This window comes from Delphinus delphis, chromosome 1 (assembly GCF_949987515.2).
Source record: "Delphinus delphis chromosome 1, mDelDel1.2, whole genome shotgun sequence".
Taxonomy (NCBI): Eukaryota; Metazoa; Chordata; class Mammalia; order Artiodactyla; family Delphinidae; genus Delphinus; species Delphinus delphis.
Window position 1 is genome coordinate 99,455,199 of NC_082683.1, and position 15,223 is coordinate 99,470,421.

The 15,223-nt window shown below is 36.1% G+C and overlaps 1 protein-coding gene across 3 annotated transcripts in view; it reads left to right on the plus strand.

Moving 5' to 3' along the window:
* The window catches only part of MAGI3 (membrane associated guanylate kinase, WW and PDZ domain containing 3), a 266,730-nt gene that overhangs the window by 211,638 nt on the left and 39,869 nt on the right, over positions 1-15,223 (plus strand). For all 3 annotated transcript variants that reach the window (XM_060027498.1, XM_060027506.1, XM_060027516.1), the window contains exons 9-13: positions 5,108-5,296; positions 7,729-8,334; positions 9,554-9,585; positions 11,637-11,793; positions 13,106-13,197. In XM_060027498.1, the coding sequence (XP_059883481.1) occupies positions 5,108-5,296; positions 7,729-8,334; positions 9,554-9,585; positions 11,637-11,793; positions 13,106-13,197 (1,076 nt within the window). The remainder of the gene's footprint in view (positions 1-5,107; positions 5,297-7,728; positions 8,335-9,553; positions 9,586-11,636; positions 11,794-13,105; positions 13,198-15,223) is intronic.

The window sequence follows — 15,223 nt, forward strand, 5'->3', positions numbered from 1 at the left end:
TGCTTATATAGAAAGTATGAAATTGTTGGCAGAAGGGACTGAATAGCTTTGTTATGGGTGCAAGGTTTTAATTTGAAGATTGGATTGTTTCCTGGTGTTTAAGGCCAAGCCAGTATTAGATCTTTAATTCATTCTGAGCTTCTCTCAAGTTAATTGCTTAGATCTAACATCAGTAACCATTCAGGATTCTTCATTAACTGATATGAACAAATACCAAGTAAATCCACTGTATTATTGCCTACATCATTGATTCTCAAGTGGGATGGTAGGGTATTAGTAATATCAGGACCATTTGGGGAACATTTTAAAAATACATAGGTCCTGAGATTTTGATGAGCCTAGCCATGTGTATTTTGAAAAAGATGCCCAGAAATTTCTTACGTCCAACTTATCCCTCCTCATCTCCTCCCCCTTCTCTCTCTGTCATTAATAAGGTCTATATGGTCATATCATAATAATCTATTAGATTCTTCACTTCTGTTGCCAGTGAGAGAAACAGTTTTTTCTTATAACTACTCTTCCAAAACATAGTCTCTTCCCTTAAGATTTGCATTTGATTTAACAAATATTTTTAGTTTAACAAATATTTTGGGGCACCTACTATATGCCCAGTGCTTTGCTAAGTACATGGTATTAAAAAATGATTAAGAGTCAGATAGGTCTTGCCCTCAAGAGTTCACAGTCTAAAATAGGAAACTAATAGTTACACTGTATGGTGATAGGTGTCATCCTGTATTAGTAGTTGAATGAGCAGGGGGCGGAGCAGGTTTGAATCCCAGCTGTGTAACCTTGGTTGAGTTTTTAAATTCTTTGTTTTCTCATCTACAAAACAGGAATAATCGTAGTCCCTACCTCTTAAGGTGGTTCTGAGTATGCAAATTAATACATGTAAAGTGCTTACAATACATGTAAAGTGCTTGCAAATACAGGTCTGGCACATGGTGACCAATAAACAATAGCTTTCATTGCTATTAATAGAGATGTACAAGGTACAGTGGTGGCATAAAGGAGGGAGTGCACAACTTTGCTGTGGTGGAGGAAATCAAGGGGGCAGGGGAACCTTGAGACAGAGGACATATGTGAACTGGGTCTTGAAGTGCCAGGAAAAGTTAAGTCAGGCAGATCAAAATTTTAGAGGAGCAACAAGGCATACCAGCTAGAAGGAACAGAATACATAAAATCAGAGAAGCATGAAATGGTGGTCCAGGGGTCAGAGAACAGATACAAATGGCCAGCGTGTAGGGTACTTTAGGGGAGTAACAAGAGATGAGGTTGTAAGGATAGGCAGCCATGAGAAGAAATGAGTTTCAAAGAGAAGCTGAGTATTTGTGTCACATGGTGCTGAAAAGTCGGGAAAGATGAAAGTTGAAAAGTGTTTTACATTGGACTTTAAAATGTGGAGGTCATTTGTCACTCTAGCAAGAGCAAGGGGAGAGTGAAATAAAACTGCAGTAGAATAAAGAGGAAATGGGAGGTGTAGAAGTGAAGACAGTGGGTTTAGCCAACTATTTTGCTAGCTTTGAGTGTGAAAGGGGTAGCCAGAGGACATTAACTGCAGAGGAACATGAGTCCCCATTTTACACATGAACAGACTTCAGGAAAGATTAAGCCTCTTGCTTAGAATCACAGTGAGTGATTTGGAGTCAAGTCTGGATTTGAACCTAGTTTTACTGGCTTTAAATTCAGAGTTCTTTGTATTATAACATGTAGTTCCTGAATGCCCATGTCTTCCATGGCCCATAGCAAAGATCTTCTCTCCTTTACTAAGCTCTAAGCTCCTCGAGGGCAGGACCCATGTGTTTACTTTAGATAACCAGACACTCTCCTATGAGAGAGTAATGACTCAGCATCTGTCTTTCAGGAGCCCACAAGTTAGCCAGGGAAACAGACACATAATTTTAGTATAGTATGATATTAACAGATATAAACAGTAGTGTTGGAACAAAGGAGAGAGAAATTAAATCTCACTGCGAGAGGAAAGGAAAGGCTTCCTAGAAGTGATGGAAGTTATGCTAGTCCTTGAAGAATAATTGTTACCATTTATTGAGATAGAGTCTAGTGCTAAATTGGATGCTTTATATTACATCATCTCATTTAAGTCTCAAAATATTGCTGCAAGGTTGTTAATATTATTTTCCCCGTCCAGATGCCTTGATGGCATCAAGTTACAATTGTCTGATGCTTCCATCCCAGGGATATACTTGCCACAGGGACAGAAGTACTCAAGTTTGTGAGCCTCCTTCCTTAGGCAGCCTGTATGGGTTTGTGTTTATCTACATTTATTGAGCACTTATTGTTTATCAAGCACTGTTTCTTATGCTTTCTGTGCACCACCTAGTTTAATCCCTGTAACAACCCCATGAATTATGTACTATTACCCCCCCCCTTTTATAGATGAGGCAACCGAGACTTAAAAAGGTTAAATTATATTCCAAGATTACTCAACTAAATCACAAAGCTTGGATTTAAAATCAGGATTGTTAAAAAAAAAAAAAATCGGGATTCTTAGACTCAATGATAGTTTCTTTGTGCTTTTCTTATTCTCACTTTTCTATATCTAAATTCTGATAATACCTACTTTTGACCAATTTCTAATTGGCTTTGGCTGTTTTATTACTACTTTCCCAAATTAGGTGTTAACCAAAACTTTCCTTCCCACTTTAATGTTTGCACATCTTGGAGCTCATATATTATATGCTGATTTTCTATTGTATCCCTCAGATGCCCATCTTATTCTGATATTTACGGGGACTAGAGCATGGGATAGCTGACCAGAAATATTTCAATATTTGACATAAAAATGAGAAAGGTACATTTCATCAAAGATATTTTCCTCAAGTACCTGTACACAGTACTTACATGATCTTATCTATGATCTGATAGGCAACACTAGGGGGCAGTCATAATCAGCTTACATAACTAAATAGGCTTTAAGCATGTCAAATAATTTTTTTAAGTGATATTTTGTTCAGAGATGAGTTGCTAGTTTGAATGTCAGAGGCTCGTCAAGGGCCAGCAACGCACTGAGGTATTGCCACAAGTAGCCTGACTGGCCAAACTCAGAGGCCTCACAAAATAGTGTTTACTGTGGTGAATACACTCCTGTCTGGAGTCTAGTCCTCTCCTTTGAGAGGCCCAAAATAGCCGATTTTTTTTTAATGTCAAGTGCTTGTATTTGTAAGAGATTAGCAAATCTGGGAAGAACATAATGAACAAAGTACACCCACTCCTATCCCAAACCTGCCTTTGTCAGTATTTGCAGGGCAGCCCTACCTCTTGCAGGAGCCATATGCATACTATACAATCTATACAACCATACAGAACAGCCCCAAGGATTGTTCTTTTCTAATTGCCAATAAGTTTAATGCATGCCTCTTAGAACACTTTGCTAAGAGGGGCAGCAGCAGATACACACAGATTAACTCTGGGCTTGATATTAGTGCTAAGTGTGATCTAAATATGAAGCAAGTCACCCTTGTTAATTTGAGTCATTAGGGAAATGAGCATCAAAACCACAGTTTAAGACCATTCCACGCCTACTAGAATGGCTATAACCAAAAAAGCAGACGGTAACAAGTGTTGGCAAGGATGTGGAGAAGTTGGAACCCTCATACACTGATGGTGGAAATGTAAAATGGTACAGCCACTTTGGAAAAGTTTGGCAGTCCTTCAGAATGTTAAACGTAGTTATGATATGTTTATGGTAACTGCTGCATTTCCATTCACAGCATGTAACTAATAGGAATGAAAATACTTGCCCACACAAAACCTTGTACATGAGTGTTCATAGCAACATTATTTATAATAACCAAAAAGTATAAACAATCCAAATATCCATCAACTGATACATGGATAACTAAAATGTGCTATATCTGCACAGTGGAATATTATTTGGCAATAAAAAGGAATAAAGTCCTAACACATGCTACAACACAGATGAACCTCAAAAAAATTATGCTGAGTGAAATAAAGCATTCCAAAGACCACATATTATATGATTCCATTTATATTAAAAGTCCAGATTGGGCAAATCTATAGACAGAAAGTAGACTAGTGGTTGCAGGTTGGGGAGAAATGGGGAGTGACTGCTAATGGACAGAGAGATTTCTTTGGTGTGTGTGTTTGGAGGGAGAGAAAAATGTGCTAAAATTAGACTGTGGTGATGGTTGCACGTCACTGACTTGTATAATTCTGTCATTATTGGATTATATCTCAATAAAGCTGTTAAAAAAGAGATTTGTGAGAAAAGTTTAAACCGTATTTTAAAAAGATAACTTCAACAATGCTTTGTAGATTATGAATCTGTACAATTTGATCCCCATGGTTTTCATAAGTGCCCTAATGGCAGCCGGTGGAAGAGAGGAGCGAGAGTTTCTGGGGAAGAGAAGAGAGGTATTACTTGCAAATATAGATCACTTTTAGTTCTAGGATCATCTGGGGAAACCTCTTAAAATAGGCTTTTCAGAGGAGCTGTGCTTTTTGTCTTCCTAAAGTTTCCACTAAATATGAGTAAAAGGGAAAGACGCATGGAGCTATATACTGATAGTGCAGGGATTTGCTCCTCTCATCAGATATAGCTTAAAGGCTGCAGAAAGCCTGAGTCATAAATTATAAAAAATTCTCGATGTATTCGCTTTTATAAGTTTGTGACAGTTGCCTTCATCTTCCTAGTATAGTGTTTTCTGCATAGACCTCAGTAGCTGCTTACTCAAATGAAATATACATCTGAATAAGTGCTGAAGGCTTTCAGGAATTTAATAATAAAGTTTACCCTTCAGGAGTGTCATTTTGACTTCTAAATAAAGGACTCTTTGGGATAAGAAAAAGTAAGTACAAACAAGGCAGTGAGGAGGGGATAGAGTAGATGTTTTTACCTTTCAAATGACATAGAAGAGTCATATAAAAGATAAATGATTCATTAGCTAAGTTTTTTTTTTCAGTGATTTAGTTTATGAAATTAAATTCCAACTGTTCTATAATATTAGATTCTATCTTTTTTTTCCTGTTATGTTATGGTTTGTTATATTTAAGTTATATAGACTATCTTGGAGATTAGCTTCAAGGGCTATATTCATTGTAATTATTCTTGTTTCTCATTTTTACACAGATATGGAAAAATCACACTTTACTCGAGATCCATCCCAGCTTAAAGGCATCCTTGTTCGAGCATCATTAAAAAAAAGCACAATGGGATTTGGTTTTACCATTATTGGTGGAGATAGGCCTGATGAGTTCCTACAAGTGAAAAATGTGCTGAAAGATGGTCCTGCAGCTCAGGATGGGAAAATTGCACCAGGTAACAGATTTTTCAGAAATACTTAAAGAGGGACTTCCCTGGCTGTCCAGTGGTTAAGACTCCACGCTTCCACTGCAGGGGGCACAGGTCTGATCCCTGGTTGGGGAACTAAGATCCTGCGCATGCCGTGAGGCGTGGCCAAAAAAAAAAAAAAAAGAAATACTTAAAGAGTTATGATACTATAACAAAAATTATAGTGAAAAAGTTATATATATATATTATATATGTAACGTATATAACAAATATTATATAGTAGGTATGTAAGTATATATAAAACTTCTGTATATATATTTATATAAATAAAGAGAGAGAGAACTAAATTATACAACTGAAGAGGGAGATTCCTGTATTAAAATAGTTTATCTTCTAAACTAAGTGCATGCTAGTTTTGAAGGAGGGTCATTTTTACAAATAAGTGGAAACAGTCAAAACATTAAATTTATTAATTTTTTGAATAGTTTGCATATTTTGAGATAACTCTTTGGCTGTACTAAGCTAAAGATTTATTAACCATCTCAGAAAACTATTTGATAGTTTGATTTTCTCTGATTAAGTTGGGTACTTTTGGAGTTATTTAACATTACCTGTAATCTTTTTTGAAAAATGATTCATTGTGATGTTTATAATGATACTGAACAAATTGTTATATCCCACAGTTTTTTTCCAAGTTGGGGTTTTTTTTTTTTGCTTCCTTAGTGGCTGTTAGTAAAATTAAACTGCTATGTTAAGAATTATAGACAATAATATTACTATTTTTACAGAGCTGTATAAATTTGTCTTTTACGTAGTTTTCCCAACATCTTTACTTAGTGATTGTTAGATATTTTTATACGGCTGACAGTGTTTATGGCTGAGTGGGTTAGAGGAAGTTTAAGACTAGTTACTGATTATGGGGAAGGCTTAAGTACTTTTTTCCAGAAAGATTTTAGTAATCCACTGAGGTTGCTTCTTACAGTTTGCTAGACTTTTCTAATCCTCTGTTATTTCACATACTTTGTGTAAATATGTCCCCCATTTGGGCGATTCAATTGTCATTGCTTTTGATGGCAGATATCAACTTATTTTTAACTGGAATATGGGCTCTCTCATATTATGCTTTCCCAATTAGGTGATAGAAACGTAAACAAGAAAACTTAAAATAATCAAATGTTATATTTATAAAGAAAATTATTTTTAGCTCTCTTTTATTACTTTATAAAATTCACAAACTCTAGAGATTAAAATTAATAGTAAAGTTTTTTCCTAAGTCCTCAATTTTGACTTTTTAAATATTTTGTGCATGAAACACATCTTGTAGCTATTGTATATACTGTCAGGATTTTATAATATAGATTCAGATATGTCTAAAACTGTTATTAATTTGTATAACAATATAATACTTCCATTAAAATTCTGGGAACTTTGACCAGGGGAAGAAAAATCAAAACTTTGTTTCTAATTAGTCTAATTTCTATAGCTTCTTGAATTTTGCAACAAATTTCCACAGACTAACATTAGTTTTTAAATACCATTCATGTTGATTTTTTTAAAGCCTACATGCAATCAGAACAAATTAAAGCACCTTTATTTGGCAATAACCTTTTAAATAATCGTATTCAAATAAAAGCAGCAAATGGATGAGATATCAGAGGACAAATTTTAAAAGCTAAAGTTGCATTAAGAAAAACACACAACTGATAAATGTCAAGTGGTAATAATCCTGCAACCAAAGTGGTCATAATAATGTAAAATCAGAAAAGCAAAACCAACTTTTACAAGGATTAATTCAGCTGAATTTCCAGCATCTTAAATAATATATTCTTCGCTTCTGTTGAATTCTTTTGTTGCTTACTTTTCCTTTTGAAAACTAAATTACACTAAACTGAAAAAATCCACAAAAAGGAAAGATGCTAAAAGAAAATACATTCATAAGTTATTATTCTAATCTTCAGCCTTACATTGTTCAAACTAGAATGAATTTTTAAGTACATTGTAATCAATGGCTACTTAAAATCAAGAAATAAGGTGATATTTAAAGATTGCCTGTTTGTACAAGTAGCCAATGGGGTTATTCACTCTTCTATATACTGAACACCTACTACAATGTGCCTAGCTTTGTGTGACCACTTAGGTGTGACTCAAAGGATATACTAAAAATGATAATGTGAATTTGCAGTTAATTTTTTAAAGATTCACTTTAGCTTGAGGTCATAACTCTTTGCAACTAAGATAATTAAAAATGTATACATTTATATATTCTTTTTAGAGAGGAGTCACAGAAGGGAGAATGACATGTCGATGTTCAAAATCTATCTTTTCAGTAGTTAATGAACAGTAAGAGGTTTCCAAAATTCAAATTTAGATGCTAAACTTCAGTTATTTTCATCTCCCCCAACAAAAAATTAACTTATTTGACGGTTTTAATATTTTTAACATGACTTATGTTTTACCAGGTGATGTTATTGTAGACATCAATGGCAACTGTGTCCTTGGTCACACCCATGCAGATGTTGTCCAGATGTTTCAACTGGTACCCGTCAATCAGTATGTAAACCTCACTTTATGTCGTGGTTATCCACTTCCTGATGACAATGAAGATCCTGTTGTGGACATTGTTGCTGCTACTCCTGTCATCAATGGACAGTCATTAACTAAGGGAGAGACTTGCATGAATACTCAGGATTTTAAGTCAGGAGCAATGGTTCTGGACCAGAATGGAAAATCGGGGCACACCTTGATCAGTGATCGTCTCAATGGACCATCAGATCTGAGTGAGCAGAGAGCGTCTATGGCATCGTCAGGCAGCTCCCAACCAGAACTAGTGACTATCCCTCTGATCAAGGGCCCTAAAGGCTTTGGGTTTGCCATTGCTGACAGCCCAACTGGACAGAAGGTGAAAATGATATTGGATAGTCAGTGGTGTCAAGGCCTACAGAAAGGGGATATAATTAAGGAAATTTACCGTCAAAATGTGCAGAATTTAACACATCTCCAAGTGGTAGAGGTGCTAAAGCAGTTTCCAGTAGGTGCAGATGTACCATTGCTTATCTTAAGAGGAGGTGAGTAAAAGCGCAACAAGGAAAAATCTTCATTGTTCATGCATTTGTATCGGTGAATTGTCCTTCCTTACAGGTCAGAATATCTCTTTTCCCAGCAGACTTAACTGGTAATTAGTATGCATTTTCCTTAAGTTCTGTCTGACTGCTTCCATAAGCAGTATCTTTTGCAGCAGTTTGTTTAGTTATTTGCGGTTTCATTTGTGTCCATTATGGATTTCTTTCCCTCTATATTCTTTTTAAAATCTGATTTATGACTTTAATGATTAGAGAGAGTCACAACATTGTGCTACTTCAAATGAAATATATCCTCTTAATTCCATTTTCTCTGTTGATGGCAATAATAGAAATGGACTCTTTCAAGCAGTGGTACTTCATCTGGACCTCTGTAATGTACCAAGGATGTTTTGAAAGAGCTAGCATCTCTGTGAATAAGCAAAATGTTGGATGGTGTGTTAATCTGTTCTGTAAAAGCAATCATGATAGCTTGTGCTCATAAAGCTCTTACCTTAAGCTTTAGTATCTGTCCATAAATGTTAATTAAACCCCCCAGTGCTCATGTGAGATAAATATAATTTTATTTTCCAAGGTCATCAACTGACTTGAACTGCTCCCAGACATAAATGCAGTTCCAAGGACTAATCACAAAGTCGCGTTTTAATGGGCTTTCTTAAATCCATACCTATGAATGACTAGTATTTTAAAGAATAAAATTTAGCCCTTCACATATATCTCACTGGCTTTTAGTTTTCATTTTTGAGGCAAATGAGCAGTTTAACTTCATTGGGGCTTTTTTTTATTATTTTCATTTCTTTGAACTATTTTTGTTTCTTCTCTGTGTGGTATGGTAGAATGTGCTCATATCTCTTCGTGAGGGCTGGAGAATTATCCAGAGTTCCAACAAATATGAGAGTCCAGGGTTTGGTGTCAAACAGGTTGGATGTCAATTTCCTGCCTAGTTGCTGGTTGGTTCCGCAGTACAGGAAAGTAATGTTAATCTATTTGAGTCTTTGTTTACTTTATCTATAAAATGGCAGTAACATTTACGCCTTAGGATTGTCATAAAAAATGAAATACGTGTATAATGCCTGGCACGTAGAACATATTGAACATGATTTACTAGCCTGCTAAAAGTCAAAGCTAGTTTTGTCATAAACATTAGCAGTATTTGTGATCTGGGAATGCTTCCTCTGTTTTTAAAATGTGGCTCATTTTTTTTAAGGTCCTCCTTCACCAACTAAAACTGCCAAAATGGTGAGTATACTGTGGTCCTCAAATGCTTCTTCTGAACACACGGAGAGAGACGCTGCGTTCCCCTCCCTGAGGGCAACTCATAGGGGTGGCGTTTACAGACAGGCAGGAGCCAAGAGGCAGACTGCCCTGGGCTTGTATCAGAAACTCAGAGGGAAGCGTGTGAGTTAGAAAAGCTGACCATAGAGGAGGTGTGCTCTGCTGGTTAAGTATTTCTGCTGGAAGATAGGCCTGTACTACCAATAGTCCTGTCTAGGACACACTGAGGTGCCTACTGATGGGTCCTATTACTTTCTTTGTGTTTCAGAGGAACAGGGTAAGGAGTAGCTAAATGTTCGAGCAGATGTACTAAGGGAAGATGTAGTAGTTTCACATAAATTCACAGGGACTATAACTTACCCACATTCAGATAACCTTCTGACATTTAGCCCTAAACAGGACTTTCTAGAGCAATTGTGGCCTCTGTGCTCAATTTGCTTGTTATCAGAGTGAGAGGCTATCAGACCTGGAACAGTTTTCTCTGGCATTCTTCTGAATAACTGACTAGCCCATTTAAAGACCTGTGTAGAGAATAAGACCTAAACAAAGGACGCACCAAATAATGGTATGAAAGAAACAGTGCTAGGTACACGTGTAGCTACTTAAATATCCACAATTATATGGACATGGATATGAAGACAATCGTGTATAAAATCCTCATTTGCTCTGTTTTGCTTGATTTGGAGTGTGTCATCTTATAGTTGAAAGATGGTCTTCCATAACCAGAAACCCTGGGCTGCTAAACAAAAGACCATCAGATACAAAATGGATTAGTTCTCCATAGCCCACCAAATAGGATCCTCAGCAAATTGGCCGTTTTATGGATCAGGCAGAAAGAAACGCTCAGCACTTTTATAGAAAAGTGGACCAGTTAGGTCCAACGTGAACAGTGAACAGAAATTCTTTTTGCCTACTCAGTTAAAATTGCACTGTATTTTTCTCCATTTCTCCATTTCTCTGGTCCCTCTAGTACTCATTTTTAACTTCTGTGCTACCCTATCTATTTCGTAACGAATGCCAGTGCAGCCATGGGGACCCTAATGTTTTATAATTGATGAAAGTCTCAGACGACCTCCCACTGCTTCTGACAGAATCCTAGGCCATGTGGGAGAAAGAGGAAGAGACTGCTCTTATCTCCTGGCCATCTGACGGGGTCTGGGTCAGTGAAGGGTCCCTTCTGGCACAACGCTTTATAGCGACTGTCCCCTCACACCTGCCTGAGAAGCTGCTGCTCCGGCATCCTAGTCACATTAATTATCTTATCATAAATGTCTATAATCCCCCTCTTCTAACCGTAATTCAGGATAACAAGCTGTTCTCAAAACCATAGTATTTATTTTCTTAGGCTATTTATTGGATTTCATTTTTTACTTTTATTAAAGAAGTCATTTTACTGAGCTATTCTTTTGGGAAAGTTCTATCTGAATAGGAACATTTGAAAATATCCCTTGTCTGATTCTCAGGCATGGTGCATTTTTTCGTGATATATTTGGATTGGCCATGAAGGTTTTTACACTGTTATCTTTATAACCTAAATTAGTTAACACTTCCTATTTCATTTTCTTAGAAAGAACATTACCTTAAACGTCTTCACTGAAAATTAAACTCAGTGAGTGGGGAGGATGGGGTTTATCAATATTCTAAGAGAATATGGACATATTCTCTTAGAGTCTCCCTCTTGCTTTACTTGGAAGTGCTGCCTTGTGTTGTATCCTTATTTATCTTCTGAAAGTCAATTTGTGTCTTGGTGGTGGAGCAAAGGGCAAAATTGCTTAAACATAGGACTAATTGATTGATATCATTATCAACTTTTTCTAATTTAAGTGAAATATGTTTTAATCAAATACGCACAGCTATGAAAGTGAATTCCTGTAAGACTGCAAATATGCTGTGGCTTTGACCCTGCTGCTTACACAACTGTAATCAGCTGACATACCCAGTTCAGACAACAGTTTTATGCACTAATCAACCATCTGGCTTTTCGAGATACTAAGTAAGGCCCTTTTCCATTTCAGAAAACAGATAAAAAGGAAAATTCAGGAAGTTTGGAGGCCATAAATGAGCCCATTCCCCAGCCTATGCCTTTTCCACCCAGCATTATCAGGTCAGGATCCCCGAAATTGGATCCTTCTGAGGTCTACCTGAAATCTAAGACTTTATATGAAGATAAACGTAAGTAGTTGTGGAATATTTCAGGAAAGCATGCAACAAAATTAATTTGAATTTTCTTAAAAACTCGACTTTTCCATCTTTCAAAACCATGTTGAAGTTATTCCTTCATTCCCATTTTAATATGACTTTGGGCTTCTTCCATTTATATTCAACATTCATTCATTTATTTTCTTCAAAACCATGTATTATTAAGGGCCTTCTGTCTACCCAACATCGTAGTAGGTAATGGGAATACAGAGGTAATAGGTTACATAGGCCCCGCACCCCAAAAGATGATTAAGCCTAAATGGAAAAGACAAAGAGGTAATCAAATACATATACAAATAAGTGCAGATAAGCCCCTAACAGGTTCAGTAATAGAAGGATGGACTGAATGAATTGGGATCCAAAGTAGAAAATGGTCAGTTTTACGGCTGTGAGTAGTAGGAAGTGTCAGATACTGCTTCATATAGGAAGTTAAGCTTTAACCAAGTCTTTAAAGACAATGAGGTAGGTGTTTATGAGACAGATGAAAGGGAAAGAAAGAAGGAATAGCATGTGCACATTGACCTTGTATGGGCTGGGTTCTGCACAGAGTTCAGTTTAGCTGCGTGTGGTTGGCAAGGGAAACTAGAGGGGGAGGGCGGATTATGCCGTTCGGAGGAAGCTGGAGACAGTGGTATACATGATAGAGAGCCACAGAATGGTTTTAACCATAGGGATGAAATTGTTGGACTTGACTTTCAGAAAGATTTTCCTGGCAGGAATACGAAGGATGATGAATCAGAGGGGTGTGTGATCTGAGGAGGAAACCAAAGGGTAGAGTAGACTCCTTCGAGGAGTCCAGCTGAGAGATGATGAGAAGAGAGTGTGCATAGGGTGGAAATTCATTTTCATACTAATTTACTTACTAATGATAGATCTTTTCCAAAGTAAAATGATAGATTTAAGTAGGTTTAATTTTTTAAATTTATTTATTTTTAGAAATAGATTTAGGTCTACCTTGGAAAAGATGTACACAAGTGAAAACATTATATATAATTGCCTTCATACTTATTTAACCTGTTACAGATCTTTGTCTTGATAGTCCGATAGTCCCAGGCCATATTTAGGAAGATGAAACATTGATTTGAAAGCATCAAGAATTAATGGACGTGTAATACTGAGAGCATGGAAGTGGGAGCAAATATTCCTAAGGAGTCTTGATTCAAAGTTTGGGTTAGAGCACAAAACAGAGATTTATGGTTGAATTTTATTGTATTATTAATCCTTTTAGAATAAAGTGTGTATTATGTATGTATGTTTGTATTTATTATTTTCTGGTTTTCCTTAGCGCCAAACACCAAAGATTTGGATGTTTTTCTTCGGAAACAAGAATCAGGGTTTGGCTTTAGAGTGCTGGGAGGAGATGGACCTGACCAATCTGTAAGTTTAAATACTTTGGAATTTGGCTGCTCCTGTTAAAACTTTTAAGCAGAGATTTGGTAGAATACGGTGTTTTTGTTTTGTTTTTGGTTTGGTTTTTTAAAAGATTTTGTTTTCTCTGACAGTTTCATTAATATGAGGAAGAACTTCATTTCTATTGGTGTCATAATACCTCAGTTAACTTGGTGTAGCTGAGGTTAAAACTATAGGTAAAAGCTGAATATGTCAGCTGTAAATTAGAGTAATAAATGGTTATACTAGCAAAACATTTACATCTAGAATTTTATTTATACAGGATTCTCACTCAAACTTAGAGAACAAATACAGTGGGTTTATTTTTGTTTTGCCCTTAGTTTGATAAAAAGTAATGTGCTTCTTAGAATTTAAGAACATATTTAAAGTTTTTTTGTATAATATCAAGAAAGACTACGTTATTATCATGCTTAGAAGTTAGGTGAATAACAATATTCTTTTAAAATGACGGGCTTCTTTCTATTTCTGACTAGAACATTTGATTTATAGAGTATAAATGTGTTCTAATTAGTCATATCAGTTACAGTTAAAATAATCATCAGAGACCGTTTAAGGCAGGTTGCCCTACATAGGGCAAATATAAAATACCTCGATTGTTTCTTTTCTTTCTTTCTTTCTTTTCTTTTTAATTGAGCTATGATTGACATATAACATTATATTAGTTTCAGATGTACAACATAACGATTCGATGTTTGTATACACCACAAAATGATCATCACGATAAGTCTAGTTACCATCCGTCACCAAAGTTATAAATTTTTTTCCTGTGATAAGAACTTTTAAGATTTTTCCCTTAGCAATTTTCGAATATGCACTACCGTATTACTGACTGTAGTCCCCATGCTGTACATTACATCCCCATGACTCATTTATTTTATAAACGGAAGTTTGTGCCTACCTCCCCCCAACCCCCTTTCCACTGTCAACCACCATTCTGTTCTAGGAGTTTTGTTTTGTTTGTTTGTTTATTTATTTTGTTCTTTGTATTTCACATATAAGTGAGAATACACAGCATTTGTCTTTCTCTGTCTGACTTATTTCACCTTGCATAATGCCCCCCAGGTCCATCCGTGTTGTCGCAGTTACCAAGATTTCATTCTTTTTAATGTAGTTTAATCTTCGCATCTGGTGATTTTCTCAATTTTCTTCTTGTAATTGATTTCTAGTTTTATACCATTGTGATTGGAAAAGATGCTTGATATAATTTCAGTCGTCTTAAACTTATTGAGACTTGTTTTGTGGCTTAACATGTGATCTGGCTGAGTAGTAGTTGTGTGTGTGTGTGTGTGTGTGTGTGTGTGTGTGTGTGTATAAAGAAGACATCATATGTATATTTCTTTTTTTTCCTAATTGCTATGGCTAGGACTTCCAATACTATGTTGAATAAAAGTGGCAAGAGTGGGCATCTTTGTCTTGTTCCTGATTTTAGAGGGAAAGCTTTCAGCTTTCACCATTGAGTATGGTGTTAGCTGTGGGCTTGTCATATATGGCCTTTATTATGTTGGGGAGTGTTCCCTCTACACACTTTGCTGAGAGTTGTTATAAATGGACACTGAATTTTGTCAGATGCTTTTTCTGTACCTGTTGAGATGATCATATGATTTTTATCCTTCATTTTGTTAATTTGGTGTATCACATTGATTGATTTGTAGATGTTGAACCATTCTTGCATCCCTGGAATAAATTTCACTTGATCATGGTATATGATCCTTTTAATGTACTTTTTAATTCGATTTGCTAATGTTTTATTGAGGATTTTTGCATCTGTGTTCATCAGTGATGTTGGCCTGTCATTTTCTTTTTTGGGGGTGTCCTTGTCTATTTTTGGTATCAGGGTAATGTTGGCCTCATAGAATGAGTTTGGAAGTGTTCCCTCCTGTTCAATTTTTGGAAGAGTTTGAGAAGGATAGGTATTAAATCTTCTATAAATGTTTGGTAGAATTCACCAGTGAAGCCGTCAGGTCCTGGACTTTTGTTTGCTGGGAGGTTTTTA